Source organism: Vanessa cardui, chromosome 5, assembly GCF_905220365.1.
Source record: "Vanessa cardui chromosome 5, ilVanCard2.1, whole genome shotgun sequence".
NCBI classification, from domain to species: Eukaryota; Metazoa; Arthropoda; class Insecta; order Lepidoptera; family Nymphalidae; genus Vanessa; species Vanessa cardui.
The window spans coordinates 1,068,471-1,084,204 of record NC_061127.1 but is presented as its reverse complement, the minus strand read 5'-3'; the positions used below and the strand labels follow the sequence as shown (position 1 = coordinate 1,084,204).

Genomic DNA, 15,734 nt, shown 5'->3' with positions numbered 1-15,734 from the left:
CGTGCCATGTCATTTATAATTTTGTTAATTTAATTTCAATATGTCTGAATCTTTTTTTGTGTTGCTCATCACAATCTAAGTAGGTACAGATAAAAAAAAACCATTTAAAACAAAATTATTATTCCATTTGAATATATTTATAAAATATTCTTAATCATATACATACACACAACATATTCCTTAACTTATATACATTATTTATTTACATTAATTATCAAAACAATAAAACTATACATTACTGTATAAAACTGCTCAGTATGTTAGAGATTCATAAACTAAACAGCAACGGGTCGGATATAACGATACAAATCAGCGGTTTAGGAACTTAATGTTTACATAAATACATTAATATATAACATATTAAAAATAAAGGCAAACAGCCACGTACGTCGTCAATCAAATAAATCTAAATGAAGGTGTATGAAGGAATATGTATGTACAAAAATAAAATCATTTCAAGAGTGACGAAACGATCACCGTGACACAAGTTACCAGTGCGCGCTAGTTCTAAGATATTGAAAAAATAATTTTATTTTTCATGTCATTAACAGTTGATACCAACTTGGAAATAATCGAAACTAGTAGTCGTCCCTGGCTTCGCTTGCGATTTGGGGTATTGGTTGTCATGTGTTAGTGAAAAAGTAGCCTATGTCTTCAAATTCGGTTTGGTCGTGAAATAGCGACAGACAAACAGATGCTTTATACTTTCACATTTATAATATTATTATAGATAATATAAAAATATGAATACCATTATTTGTACAAAGTATAAAATGATTATATATTATATTTAAAAGAGTTTGAGCTGAATATCTTGATTACTAAATGAAGTTTGATCTAAACATCTGAACAGCCCTCTTTATCGCTGCTGATCGAAGGGTATTTTATATCGAGACCTCGCAGTTTGGAGGTTATGAACTCCTCCGCTTCCATTTCCATCTTAGCGTCGAAGTGTGATCTCCAGCCTCCAGCTTCACCTGGAAGAAATATCTTATGAAATCAAAATATTCCCCACTAGATGTGTGACTTATGTGATGTGTTAAGCCAAAAAGTATCCTTTGTCCTTTCTTGGAGTTGAGGTTTACTTCATACCAAATTTCATCAAATTGCGTTCATTAGTTTGGTGGTCAAAGAGCGACAGTCAGACAGACAAATAGAGTTACTTTCACATTTATAATATTATACTGTAGATTCAAGTAAAATCATAAAAAATAATAAAAAAATAAAGTAACAGTCTGTACATTTCCTACTGCTGAGATAAGGTCTCCTCTTCCATTAACGAGAGGGTTTGGAATATATTCCACGCTGTTCCACTACGGGTTGGCAGAATGCACATGTGGCAGAATTTCGATGAAATTAGACACATGCAGGTTTCCTCACGATGTTTTCCTTCACCGCCGAGCTCGTGATGAATTATAAACACAAATTAAGCACATAATTATATACAGTGGTGCTTGCCTAGGTTTATACCCGCAATCATCGGTTAAGATGCGTCCTAACCACTGGGCATCTCAGCTCACAATCATAAAATTATGATTTATTATTATACAATCATAAAAGTACTTTATAATAGTCATCTGGTAATGTTAATTCTTTAAGAAACAGCCATGAAAGCTACTACTACTACGACTCATTTTTACTAACTTACGTAGGCTTATTTAATAAATACAATTTATATCGTATATAAGCAAGTATACTCTTGCAAATTTCCTCTACTGACCCAAAACTTCTCTAGAAAATTCCCGAAGGTTACTTTATTCATACATATTTCATTGATAAAAAATGTTGGGATATTAATTGGGATGGACTAAAATATCTGTGGTATTTCATTATTAAGAAACGGAAACCTTGCCTCGGGAATTATTTATTGACTCGGAGAGTCTGAAACTTGGCGTTTTAGGCTTATAATAATCAATATTGTTATGAATATACATAATTTAATGTAAGTATTCTCTCTCTAAAAACACCCTGGAGGCAATTTCAAAAGTATAAATAGACCGGATTAGCTTTTGTTAAAAACGTTATCCCATGTAAAATACCATTAAACACAGTACTGTAAAAAGTACCAAAGCATTTCCCACTGCTGGGCTAAACCCTCGTCTCTCTTTGAGGAGAAGAATTCCACCACGTTGTTCCTAAACGGGTTGGCGGAATACACACATAGCAGAATTTCTGTAAAATTAGAAATATGTGTATCCCTCACGATGTTTTCCTTTACCGCCTAGCACGAGATAAATTATAAACAGATAGCTGTCTAACTCTTCCAACCGCGTATACAGACGAGCTGATTATTCTTGTTAGGGATGATAAAGGAGGGATTCCCCTGAAGTTTCGAAACCAAAGTGATTCCTAAACAGTAGCATCGGTTACATTAACATCACTGCTTACTGTTAAATGTAGTTAATAAGAATACATGCGAGAGTATTATTTTATCGACTACCATTTCATTCCAAATTATATTTTTTATTTGTATGTTTGGGACATTTTTTATACTCTTATTTTAATTTTTCTCTTATTTCAATCACTCAACCAAAATATGAAATTAACTGTTTTGCCTTTGTCTATTTAAAAAAAGGTTTCGTTGAAAAAAAATCGAACGAAGTAAATTTGCTTTTGTATATTATCATTATCAGTTTTAGAATCGGCATTGCTATCTAAATATATTTGCGACAGACAAAGCGAAGTGCTTTTGCTGATTCTAATTTAACGAAACCGGATGAGATATTATCAATATTTATCAGTTTTTTTGAACGTAGAAAATTTAAACAAATATGAGATTTTAGAACGAGTCACATGATAGAATTTTTGAGTGAAATATATTAGGAGCACCTATTTCACCGATCCTATTCGAAGCAATAATTCTTAAAGGATACCCTAACAATTCCAAATGTTTTCCAAATTAGATGTCTAGAAGAACAAAAATATGCGCTATGTCCATATTTGAACATTTTTCCGTCTGCTATATATTTTTTGTAGTTGAGTTATTCGGTAAAAACAAACTCGAAAGTCACCGCAGAATACGATCATAGCAGAATGTGAAATATAATACTTATTACAGATAAAGGGCTTATCAAAAATTGTATAACAACTCCAGTCAGTCTTCTATATTTCAAGTGATTGGCACTCTCTTACATAATAACATGCATCGTCCTTATCATTCGTGATAGTAGCTTTGCTGTGTTTGGTGTATTCGCAAATAACAATAAACAAAAATAGTAACATATGTATGTTGTTATCTGACCTATCTGAGAGTCGAGATGGCCCAGTGGTTAGAACGCATGCATTTTAACCGATGATTGTGCCGAATTTTCATGTTCTTAATTTGCGTTTATAATTCATCTCGTGCTCGGCGGTGAAGGAAAACGTCGTGAGAAAACCTGCATGTGTCTAATTTCATAGAAGTTATGTCACATATGCATTCCACCAACTTGTATTGGAACAGCGTGGTGGAATATGTACAGCAGTGGGAAGTTGTTTCCCAGCAGTGGGAAATTTACATGCTGTTGTTGTTGTTGTTGTCTGGTTTGATGTGATCTAATAATATATCATGATAAGAGAATGCTGTAGCATTGCACTGACCATGTTTTTCAACATGGTCCGTGGAAGACACAATAATTAAGTCAAGGAGTGAGGGATTGGAATTCGGAAAGGAATGTGTGGCAGAGAGAGGAAGAATGTGCAAGTTAGATGAAGATTTTAAGGAATTGAGTCTCACGGATCTATAGTCATTCTTGATCAGACAAGTATTAAAGTCACCCATCAATATAGTGTGGTTATATTGAGGAGTAAATTTTTCAAGAAGGTATTCTAATGAGGAGAAGTAGTCGCTTGATAGGCAAGGATTATAAAAAACACATAGTAGAAGTTTACAATGGGAAAAGGTTAACTCAATAAAAAGATGTTCCGCGGAAGGACCAGTCTGAGGTGCTGACATGCTGATAATTTTAAAAGGAATGTAGGATCGCAGGTACATGGCAACACCTCCACCAGCTCTATTGACTCGGTCATTTCGAATTAAATGGAAACCCGGTAAAGAATATGACTCAGAAGACAAACATGGCTTAAGCCATGATTCAGAAACAAGAATAGCATGGAGGTTTTTGTTATCAAACGATGTGAGAAGGTCAGGATAGTGAGCAGGAATACTCTGAGCGTTAATATGAACAATGTTAAAGTTTTTAGGTACGTCTGTAAAAACATTTAATAGGGATTCATTGAGTGAAGGAATACTTTGAAAGCTGTCGTCGCTACTGGTTAAATCAGAAGAGAGAGAAAGATAAATATCATTGTCGTCTTGAACATGGCTATTATCAATCATTATACATATATATTAAATAATAATAAATAAATAAATACCTTTTCGTATGAACTGAACCTCGCCATTGACGTTTGTACTGTTATTAACTGTTTTGTTTTTTCTCAAGTTGTCGAAGCTGAGGTGATCCGCCAAGATATTTACTTCTTTCTCAGCCAAATCTCGATTTAGGAACTTGCTCACGCCATGAATGATCTTCGGTAAATCCTGTTAACAGAAATAGGCATCGTTTAAATAAACTGGATTTAAAAAAATGGTTGATATTTTAGAAAATATATTGTAGCCTTTTGATTTAGATTTAAATTTCCTCTCGTATGGGGTCGCAAGTATTGGTCAAATCTTCTATAAATAATAAGTAAAATATTATAGTGTTATTCATCAATTTTTAAATTCTATGATGGCGTTACAAGACTTCTTAGTAATTTATTTTCTTTTTAAATTTTCATGTCGCAATATAATAAATATTGAATGATAAGATCCTCGTGATCGAATTACGCCACGGCAGTAAATTTCAAGGACCTTATTAAGCATCAGTCTCGGGGCCTCAGGCCAAAATCCCACCGGTAATATTGTCTACTTACTTTTATCATTTCTTCGTAAAAAATAAAATGTAGATTTTCATTATGTCGCTGCTTCCAGGCTTCATTCGTGTGCTCAATAATTGGTGTCCAAGGCACTGAAAACGAAACATCAATAAAGTGATCCTGCATTTTTATGACATTTATAGTGAGACAAAGGATAGTATTTATGTGGCCAGCAACTGCTGGGCTCAGACTTGAAATAGATAGAGAATTTTCCTTATGAAATTAAATATAATAGCTTATTTCTATTATTTCAAATATATCAAAAAAATTATGCAATGGCAATGCCACGTGATTTCGATAAATATTTAAACCAATTATATTTTAAAAAAAAAGATAAATAGATTTTTTTATCGATACACATAGATACGACCGGAATTTTATTACAAAGATAAAATAATAATCAGTTTTAGTACGTTCGCACTTAGCTAAGTTTGGCCACTTGAAAGCCAATATACAGTCGATATGGTACGACGACATTACTCTGTTTTATTGTTATATAAGTTCCTTGGCAAATTTTCTTGATAGAATCTACAATTAATTTAGCGGTGGTAGGTACCGGATTTACATTCAAGCTTATAATTAGGTCGTGAAATTCATAATTCTTATAAAAGCCTACTCGAATAGAGACTTTTTAATGAGTTTTTGATGGACATTGACATTTTTTTAAAGTATTAAATTAACACAAAATTCTACTGTTTAAAGTGAATTATTTTAAGAGGGTTTTGCCTGCTTTTCCCGTATTAATTGGTATAAAGAGTAACCTGTGTCGTTTTTTTGAGTTTAAGTTTACTTCATACCAAATTTCATCGTATTCGATTCAGTAGCTTAGGTGTGATTTATAATATTTATAGAAAAATTATGTTTCGAAATTTGGACCCAGCTATTTAACACCAACAATTAGGACCATTTATATATAATCAGATATATATGTGTATATATCTGATTCCTTGGTGGAACTTTATTAAAGATACTTTTTTACTATTAGGCCCATTTGTAATCCTATGCCATCCTATCGAATTATTGCGTTCAATTATAAATTTAAACTAAAACTTACACAAATCCCTCCTGAACGCTTCCCAGAAATTTTGGAAGGTTGTCCTCACAAAGGCATTTCCAACCATTTTGTGTAAATAATAATATGAAACAGCAACATCCCTTGGATCTCTAGCTACGTATATGACTTTAGCAGTGCTCAATAGATTTGGGGGCAGCATAGAGAGGGGCAAGTGGGTTTTAATTAATCGTGGCGACGGGGCATCCTCAATCGTCTTCCAACTCGAAACTTTGGTTGCTTGATTCAAACCTTGAAAATTCTTCAGATTCATGAAATTATTCTTGATAAGCTGAAACGCCAGTTCCGGTATCTGAGCTGTTAATCTGGAATTAAGTGAATTTATTTTATTGTTTATAGTAGGCTATGTAATATCGATAATGTATATGTAATCGATAATAATGGTAATACGTCGTAAATTTCAATTAGCATGAGCTATCACAAATATTTATTGCATGAGCGAACAGTTCGTCTTTGGACCTTGTAAATATACGTCATCAGTTATCGTTTCATTTATACGACTCATTATCAACTAAACTATTCTTTGGAACAATACTCGAAACAGTACGGATATTCCGTAAAAAGAAACTCGAATCTCACCGCAAAACACGAGCGTGTACTGTCAGAATGTCATATGTGACATTGTCTATAATAAGTATAAAATTTATAGGACAAACGTTGCAAAATTTCATATCACCGTCAGTCAGTTGTCAACATTTTACGAGTGAGATACGAAATTAATTCTTACAGAATACATTTGACGTTCCATATTTAAATACAACCATCAAAATTAACATAAACACTTCATGTATAAGATACGAAGACAGTTCTAACATAACAGCTGCTGGCATATAACCTGATAGCTATTGGTCACCATTAGAAGCTTAGATTACGGGTTACAACAGTACTAAGTATTGTGTGAGTGACTTATATTATTGTTACAAATTACTTACTCTAACATAGGAAACCGTTCATAGAGAGGTTTTTCTTTAGCTGTTTCGAAGTCCAAATCGTTTTCAATCAGCCAAACCATTTCTTGTGTCCATGTCGTACCTTTAATAAACAAAATTATTTATCAAGCGATCGATTTTTATCTTTTGATTATTTTGTTTTGTTTCGTATTTCAATATCTTTTCTCGCGCCTATGTTTACGCCATATTCGTATTTATTAGGTTATTAAATTGATCTACTAAGGGCAATCGAAAAGTTATAATGTTACTACTTAAATCAAAATGTGCTATAGTCATGTTGGCTCATCAAAACTCAGGCTCATCTTGGTCCGGGATGCAAAAAATCCTGGACACCACGCCATAGGGGTCGTCTCTATGTTGGTCAAGACATCCGCTGGTGAGGTTAACCAGAACTCCTCATAAAATATTGGACTATTTCCATGCTTAAATAGAACATCCTTTTGCCAAGATTTCACTTAATGTGAGTTACCAACTATACGATATAAATTTTACCGTGTAAACTATAAAAAACAGTATAGTTATATCTCTTCAAACCCTAATAATTCCTTTAAACAACGTTCCATAAGTGACGTCACCGTAAGAAGGAAATGACAGTTTGTTGAAGGAAATGAAATTGGAAAGGTTTGCCAGTATAGCTATTCTAACTCGAAACTCACCGCGATACACGATCGTGAAATATCAGTAATTTATTTCGAATAAATATTCACCCATCAAATACATAACCAATGTAAGTCAAATTTTAAAATACCACAATCTATATTAATATTATATATTAATATTATAGACGTAAAAGTATATCTGTCTGTCTTTCTGTCGCTCTTTCACGAACAAACCGCTGAACCGAATTTGATGAAATTTGGTATAAAGCAATTTTTAACTCTAAAGGAAAGGACATAGGTTACTGTTTTGCCTAACACATAACAACCGACACCCTAAAACAAAATAGTATATTGTTTTTGTCACATATGAACGCATATATAATTTATCATATCAAGCGTTATCAGCAACTATTCAGTAAGTGGCTTAAATTCTTATAGTTGCTATAATTTATAAATCGAAGGCTTTACGTACTTAAGAGTATCGTACGTAAAAGAAAACATTATTTACAGTAATGATTGAACAGGAACCGAAACCGAATATAGTAAGCTATACTCTATTCCAACCATAAGAACTAGCGCGCACTGGTAACTTTTGTCACGGTGACTGTTTCGTCACTCTTGTCGAGTCCGTGAATATGTACAGATGCAGACACAAATGTCACGTCGTAATGTGCGCGCACCTCCACACATATTCATGGACTCGACAAGAGTGACGGTTTCGTCACTCTACAGTCTAACAGTCACCGTGACAAAAATTACCACTGCGCGCTAGTTCTAACAGGAAAAAAGTCAAATAAACATCATTTGACAGCAAATTCAAGCGATATCATTGGTCGAGTTTGATTAATCTATTAAATTCACGGTGGAATTACAAAATATGGTGTATTGAACGTCGACGAAATTGTTATCGGAATGTTGAATTTGGAAGTAAAATTAAAGTCTAAAAAAGTAGATAAGTGCGACACAGTTGTATTATATAATATAAGGATATATTAAACATAAACTCTTAGTAGTGCACATAGCTGAGTTATTATCAAATCGCACGAATCACGTAAGTCTAAGGTTTGTTGAACTGGTTTCCTATTTTCATTGGAAGGGGCCATAGTGTTCTATCTATGGTCAAATATTATCCAGTGAGTTAGACTTATTTCCAATTATCAAATTTCAAACCAACTTCGTTTCGTATTCGTTTGAATCATTTTTTTACGTTTGTCAAAACTCCATTATTTACAAACGGGCTTGGAACTTTTGCGTTTGGAAAGGCAAACAGGAAGTACCCTATACTTCCGGTTTGGTCCCATTTAAATTTGAAGACAACATTTGAAGTTAGATATATTTTTGTTAGCTTTAACGTAAAGCATCGATAGCGCAATGGTAAGGGCTGACGATATAAACGTAACAGGTTCGATCCTGACGCATTTTTTGTCCCTACTTCTAACAGAAGTGATAAGCTTAAAAGGAGGGATAAATAGGAATATTAGTAATTTCTAAATTATTCTGGAGCAGTAATCGTTTAAAGAAATCGGCATCTTATATTAAATATTCGCGATTTATTTGTAACCATAAAGTTTGAAAATGGTACAGAAATATTTTATCTTTGCATATCTATATGTGGGTGCTTTATATGAGAATTCTTACCTGATCTTGGAAACGTGATCACCCAGATGTCGTCCGGTCGAACCTCAAGGTTGTATATGGCCTCAGCGTGATTCCTGAACGCGCCCGGCATCACATAACCCTTCTCGCCACACTTCACGAACGGTTTCGTGTATCCTTTAAAAAGAAATATTAAAATAATATTATTATCCTTGCAAAATATTTGGATTAGAGTATTGTTCTAAAAATTAATAAGAATATTCGATATAGTCAAGTGGCATTGTCCACAAAATCATATATTCGTTAATAATAATTCGGCAATGTGAAATGGAAATATTAAGCATCCCTTCCATCACCATGTGATGACCATGGGAAGTAAGATATTATGTGAACTAGCCCAGTAACGTTATTTAAGAAACGATAGTTTGATTGAAAGTAGAATCGTCTACGAGTCGTTATTCAAAATTGTTCCCTGATAAAATTTTTAGCTGCTCGAAATAAGAATAATATCACTTAATTATAATTCCAAACCAAAATAAAGTTGTTTTAAAGAATTAAATGCAGCAAATACCTGATACTTTACGCAAGTAGATGACATGACTTTCCTTTATGGGAATGCGTATAACAGTATTTGCAACACAAATTTATCGGTCACTGTTATACAACAGATAGATAGATAGATGAACAATGTTTAGGAACAGCCTTGCGGCAGTAAGGGAATTTTTCGACTGCGTTAACTCACTGACATACTAGCGTGGAATCATCAAAAGTCGGCCAGTCGTATAGGTTTACCATATGTTATATAACTTACATACACATAGAGCTATCAAAACTCAATATTCATTATTTTCCAATACAAAAGGACAAATAATAACTAAATTATATTTACAATTCATTTTCGGTAAAAACAACTAAACATCAAAGATATAATTACGTAAAATGTATCTATCTTCATATTAAATATTATTTGTATTAAATTCGATCCGAAGACTAAGAGATACTTTCAGGAAAGGCAAGTCCTAGTAGTCCTAGTCCACAATGTCACTTCACGAGTCAATTACTGTCCTCTTAAAATGTAACATTAAAGTTTTGTTACAACAATGTTTAAACAATAGTTTCAGGTTTTTAGTTCAACACAGTTATGTAAGTCCCATAGTCCCAATCCCATATATCCCTTCTTCCTTTTGTTTAAGCATTGTTTTATTTATAGCTGTTACATAGAATTCCAGAAGCATCCCATCAGAATCTCATATTGATAAAGTGAATCATCAATTTAAGATTGTAAAAGGATATAATTTAGCCAATAAGTCTATTCGATTTTAAATAATGGTCATCCCTTTCCGAACGAATACTGGCTAATCTCGGAACTTTAGATCACAAATATCCTTAAATCTTGTAATGACGCATGAATGTATTGTTTTGAAATGTTAATCTGATCGATTAATATCGCCATTAATGTATTAAGTAAGTGCAAAATAGATAAAAGTTCGTCTGCACTGAGTCTAAGGGCGAATGATAATGCTTTATTAATTTCAGATGATAATCAAATATCGTAAATAATATATGACTAATAATATAAACGAGGCGTTGTTTAATTTTGACTAGTTATCGCCCACTGCTTCGCTTGTATTTCAGCATTCAAGCGATATACATAAAAGGACATAAAAGGTCTATCTTGGGGTCCAAAGTAGTGAGTTTAACAGATTTTATTAGCTGGAAATTACCAATATCATCGCCTAACTATCAAAACACGCACCAAGAAATTTTGTACCTTTATTCTTTTTCGGACCGTAAAAAAATGGAACTCTTTACCAGCACACTCGTTCCTCTGCTCTTAAAACCTGGGTGCCTTCAAAGATGTGAATCTTATAGGCCGGCATGGCGAGGGCAAATTGTGCAGTTTATTCTCGCTGCCTGTACTGGGTATCTTCGTTTGGTCTCCACTACCTTACATTAGGTGGAGTACAGTCATATTATATATACATAAAAATATATTATTGATTTTTATCAAATTCCTATCAGTTTTTTGAGTGTGGTAAAGTAATAGAGTTACTTTTGCATTTGTAATATTGGGTTTCCGTCCTAAAAATTAGATTCAAATACATCACTGCGAGCAGTACAAACGTCTTGTTTTTATTGCCACTGCAAAAATATTAGAGTCCGTTTTTTAGATAAAGAATTTACTGGCAACATTGTTTATTTAGAGAACAATTCGTCTTAAATTATTTATATGTAATTAGTTCTTTTTCAAATGTCAAGACCGTTTATTGAGCAAATTTAAATTATAGTTTCTATTTTACTTTGGCCCGCTCACAAGACAAACAATACAATTCAAAAGACTGTAATTCAAAAATCTAGATGTTTACCCAACATTATTACATAATTTCGTTCTTTCATTAAGAGTAGACATATTTTTGTGTAACAAAAGAAAAACGTTTGCTTTAATTTCGAATGGAAATAAGCAGAAATCGCAAAAAATATATAACAATATACAATTCCGTTCATTCTTTCCATTCATTCACAAATGAATATCAATTCTGAAATGATTGCTCCATTACAAAGCCAAGGAGGCATTTCATTTATATATATGTATGTGTATTTGTAAGGTTACACACAAACATAAATAATTTAATATATGTATATAGTACCCAGTACTTGAAGTTCAAGGAAATTTGAAATACTAGGAAGTTAACATGTCATTACATTTCTACTTTTAAATGATTAAATGTTTAGTGTTGCTATATTATTATTATTTAAAAAAATATCTTTTTTTTTTAAATATTCGAAAAGAAAAAAGGTTATACAAGCATTATGGATTTCTAAATAAATACATATACATAAAAAGATTTGGTATTGAATTATTATATGGACTTAAAACATTGCATTCATTTAGAGATAGGTACTTAGTGCACATCATAATCATATATGAACTATTTTTAAGTAATCAAAACAATTTCGATACGGATAATCGATTCAGCTCAAGGCTGAAAGGAGATCACCGTATCTTAGATATCTTGACTTTAATCTATAAAGCTTTACTTCATTTAGTAGTGAGATAAGATAACAAAAACCTTTTAAAGGATTATAATATTTACGGTAATAGAAAGAAATGTCAAATTTCACTGTTTAGGTATTAAAGATACGACGTTATGGTGTGGTGCGTGCTTTTCCACTTAAATAATTGGATATCCCGTGTTTAACTATTTGCAATTCTTTATAAAATCAACAAGTTTATTCAAACTTTGTTAAAACAGAGTTAGAATAAGTTTGACATAAACATTTTACACAACAAGAAACATAATTCATACTTTTCTTGATGGTAGCACAGGCTCTAGGTTGGTATCACCTATTCATCATGTATTCTACCACCAATAACAACACAGTATTGTTGAATACCGTTTCAATCGGTGGCGAATTTGTAACATGCGGTATGATTAATATTTCCCAAAGTACCAATATCTACATGCTGTGTTCACTTACCATCAAGTCTACCATTTCCTATTTCTTCTTACATGACTTATACAATTTAAAATTAGAACACGATTATGAACATTTGTTTTTATTGTCAATTTTTGCGAACAACGATAAACGGCATGAGTCTATCTTATGACGTTTGATCATGACCGTCGCTATTTTTCATTCGTTTACTTAATTGAGGATAACTAATAAGTAATTTTTGTTTGTTATAAGGGACGGAATGAAGCGCGCGCTATTTGAATTGACCAATCAGAGCGCGGTCCTAGAGTTAGCTGTCAAATGGTACCGAAACATTTTCCGAGAAGATCATTAACGTTATTTTTGTTTATTACCAAGATGGGATTCCAAATTTAAATAATAACAAGGCTTCTTTTTTTACTTCACAACTTAAGGCTGCTAAATCTTATGCCAAAAATGAAAAAAAAAAACAAATTTCACTGTATGAAGACTCAGGTTAAAAGAGCTGGACGTAAAACACGTGGAAATTACGAATAATGTGAATGCTCGTACTATTACTCACATCGTACTCACATCGATGACGATGATTTTAATTTGTCGATTAGCACTTGAAAAGTACAGTTCGCAAAACAATATCCAGAATTCACAGCTTTTTGTACTTTGTGTCTGGTATTTGATATTGTAAATAAAAGTAAGTGGTTTCTAGTATTTTTATTTTTATTTTAGAAGTGGCATACTGGAAGCTCACCTGATGGAAAGTGATTACCACTGCCCTAGGACATCTGCAACACAGGAGGGTATAGTGCGTTGTCGACCTTTAAGAAAAGAGTACGAGTACTCTTTTCTTGGAGGTTCCCAAGTCGTATCGGTCCGGAAATAGCCGGCTTGGGTTTACGAGGCAAAAAAATGTTGTATTACGATGTTTTTAAGTCTTTATTACTTAGATTTTTTTTCATAAAGGGAATGTATAATCACACAAAACAATAGTGATTTTCATACTTTTAGAATGCCAATTTGTCAAAAAAAATTTACTATAACCTTTTTACCAATTTTTTTGGCAACCCTACACGAATGGTTCCATGACGATTCCAATGCCGTCAGTACTTAAAGCGAGCATTAAACCTGCTAACTATATTCTTACGTAGCATGAGTTACACATAGTTCCAATTTGATTAGAACGAAAAGAATTTCGAAAACTCATTGGATCGATATAATATCATATGTATGAAAGTGGGTTTTTTGATAGTGTATCATTCCTAAACGCCACGTATGATAACGATCGAAGTAATCTGTAAGATAATATACAATAAGTATTATAAATTATAAATAGTAAATAAACGTAACGTAGTTTTATTCAGTTTCATTATTTCTATAAAGGTACTCAACCAACCCACAAAGAAGAAAGAAGTTAATTTTCTATAACAATACAGTGAAACTGAGAAGCATATTGGTAAAAGATCAATACTATTTTAAACGAAACAAATTCGTATTCGAACTGCTAATTACGTTAACTTTATATGTCAACTGTCAAAGTGACAGGTGAATGCTAATAGCAATGTAGAAATAAAAGCATGTCCCATTAAAATCCCGAAATTTGAAACAGGAATTTAACAGGCAACATACAAAACAAAAAAAAATTGAAATTTATATAAACTGTTTGTGTTACAAACAAAAGGTACGTATATAAAAACGCTTCTTCTTGATCTGTTAAAAAAATACAAAATTAAATTCCTAAGATGCTGCGGATTCATCTAAAATGCCAGTCAAATGTTTATTGATTTATTAAAAACTTTCATATCTTTAAACTACTTGACTACTAGATCAGACAGTCAGCTTCAACCTTAGGACTAAAAAAACGGCTTCTAATTCGATCAGTGCAATGTCAACTACGGTTTCTGAGGTTTCCATAACATCAACTCGTTCTCCTGTGTTATACTGACTCACCCAAATACATACAAAATTAAAAAGACTATACTAAAATTTAAGATATCACGTGTTTAAATAACATTGTACTCGTATTTATTTATATACTTTTATTATTATTAAGATAAAACGTTTGTAACGTATTTTGAAAGTGACTGAATGACCTAAAGACTCCCTAGGAAGATTTGGGTGGAATATGTTTTGGGCCTGTTATTGATATTAAATGGAAAAAATGAGAAAAAAAAAACTTAATTCATATCCAGTAAAACCGCGTTAAACTACATAGTCTCATTTATAAGTTTTAGTCACTAATAAGTTTTATTTATTTTTGGTCGTTTTTTAGTCAAAATAAATCATATGTTTTCCGCCTTCTCGTATGTTTATGTTTTGAGAACTATTTGACCTTACTTGTAAAGATTGATCGCAAAAATACCGAAATATATTTTAAAAAAACTAATAAATATATACTAATAATAAGAGAACGTTTTAATGTTTAAATATAATTAACACATTTTCACGTTCATTAAATAACACATTATGCAAATTGATTACACAGTTAACGCCTCCCGTGCGCTTCATAAAATTTGTAAAATTACTGACGCCAATAAATCAAACAGTTACACTACATTGAAATAAACGTACCCAAACATTCGAAATTTAAAAATAAATCCACCGTACCTTACCGTCAAAACACCAAAAACATAAAAGGAACAAAATGTAACAAGGCACAACACTACACATCGATAACGCACCTAATAGACATTTCTTTATAATTTTATCCTCCTCTTTCGTCACGTCCCATATTTCATAGGGTAGATCCAGACAAGGTGCCATATCGACCACGCAAAACACTGTACTGCTGTAGAACCGTAAGATCCAGCGGTTTTCAATAAAGCATATCTAATCAATCTCCTATCGATCTACTATTTCGATAAAATTACTATATTGCCTTCATGTATGACGATGCCATTCCAACTGACAATTATTTCGATGAAATTTTCTGAAATTCGAAATTTGAAATTGTCTATAGTATCGCTTTTATTTTTATCCTTATTTGTTAATGTGTAAAGTTCATAATTGTATACTAAATTGATAACAAAGGCCTTGAATAGATATGGGTATGTTAATTTGAAATAACAAAAAGAATTCTAAGTTTAACTCTATCATTATTTTTTATTTAATGTAAATATAATAATGCTAAGTTATAAAATATAATGATTTGTCAAATTCATAACGAATAGCAACAACTAAATAAAATGC

At 32.3% G+C, this 15,734-nt stretch overlaps 1 protein-coding gene across 1 annotated transcript; it reads right to left on the bottom strand.

Annotated features, from left to right (window-relative positions):
- Positions 1-730: 730 nt before the first annotated feature.
- LOC124530099 (sulfotransferase 1C4-like) lies at positions 731-15,426 on the bottom strand. Its single transcript, XM_047104098.1, has 7 exons — positions 15,227-15,426; positions 9,159-9,293; positions 6,904-7,003; positions 5,954-6,276; positions 4,897-4,991; positions 4,357-4,522; positions 731-977 (listed from the first exon to the last, which is right to left on the bottom strand). The coding sequence occupies exons 1-7, from the start codon at positions 15,306-15,308 to the stop codon at positions 838-840; spliced, it is 1,041 nt and encodes a 346-aa protein (XP_046960054.1). The 5' UTR covers positions 15,309-15,426; the 3' UTR covers positions 731-837.
- Positions 15,427-15,734: the final 308 nt, after the last annotated feature.

Coding starts and splice junctions, on each gene's coding strand:
- LOC124530099 (XM_047104098.1), bottom strand. CDS start 15,308: ATGGCACCTTGTCTGGATCTACCCTATGAAATATGGGACGTGACGAAA. Junction 9,294..15,226: donor TATAAAGAAATGTCTATTAG/GTGCGTTATCGA, acceptor TTCTTTTTAAAG/GATACACGAAACCGTTCGTG. Junction 978..4,356: donor GGTTCAGTTCATACGAAAAG/GTATTTATTTAT, acceptor TATTTCTTCCAG/GTGAAGCTGGAGGCTGGAGA.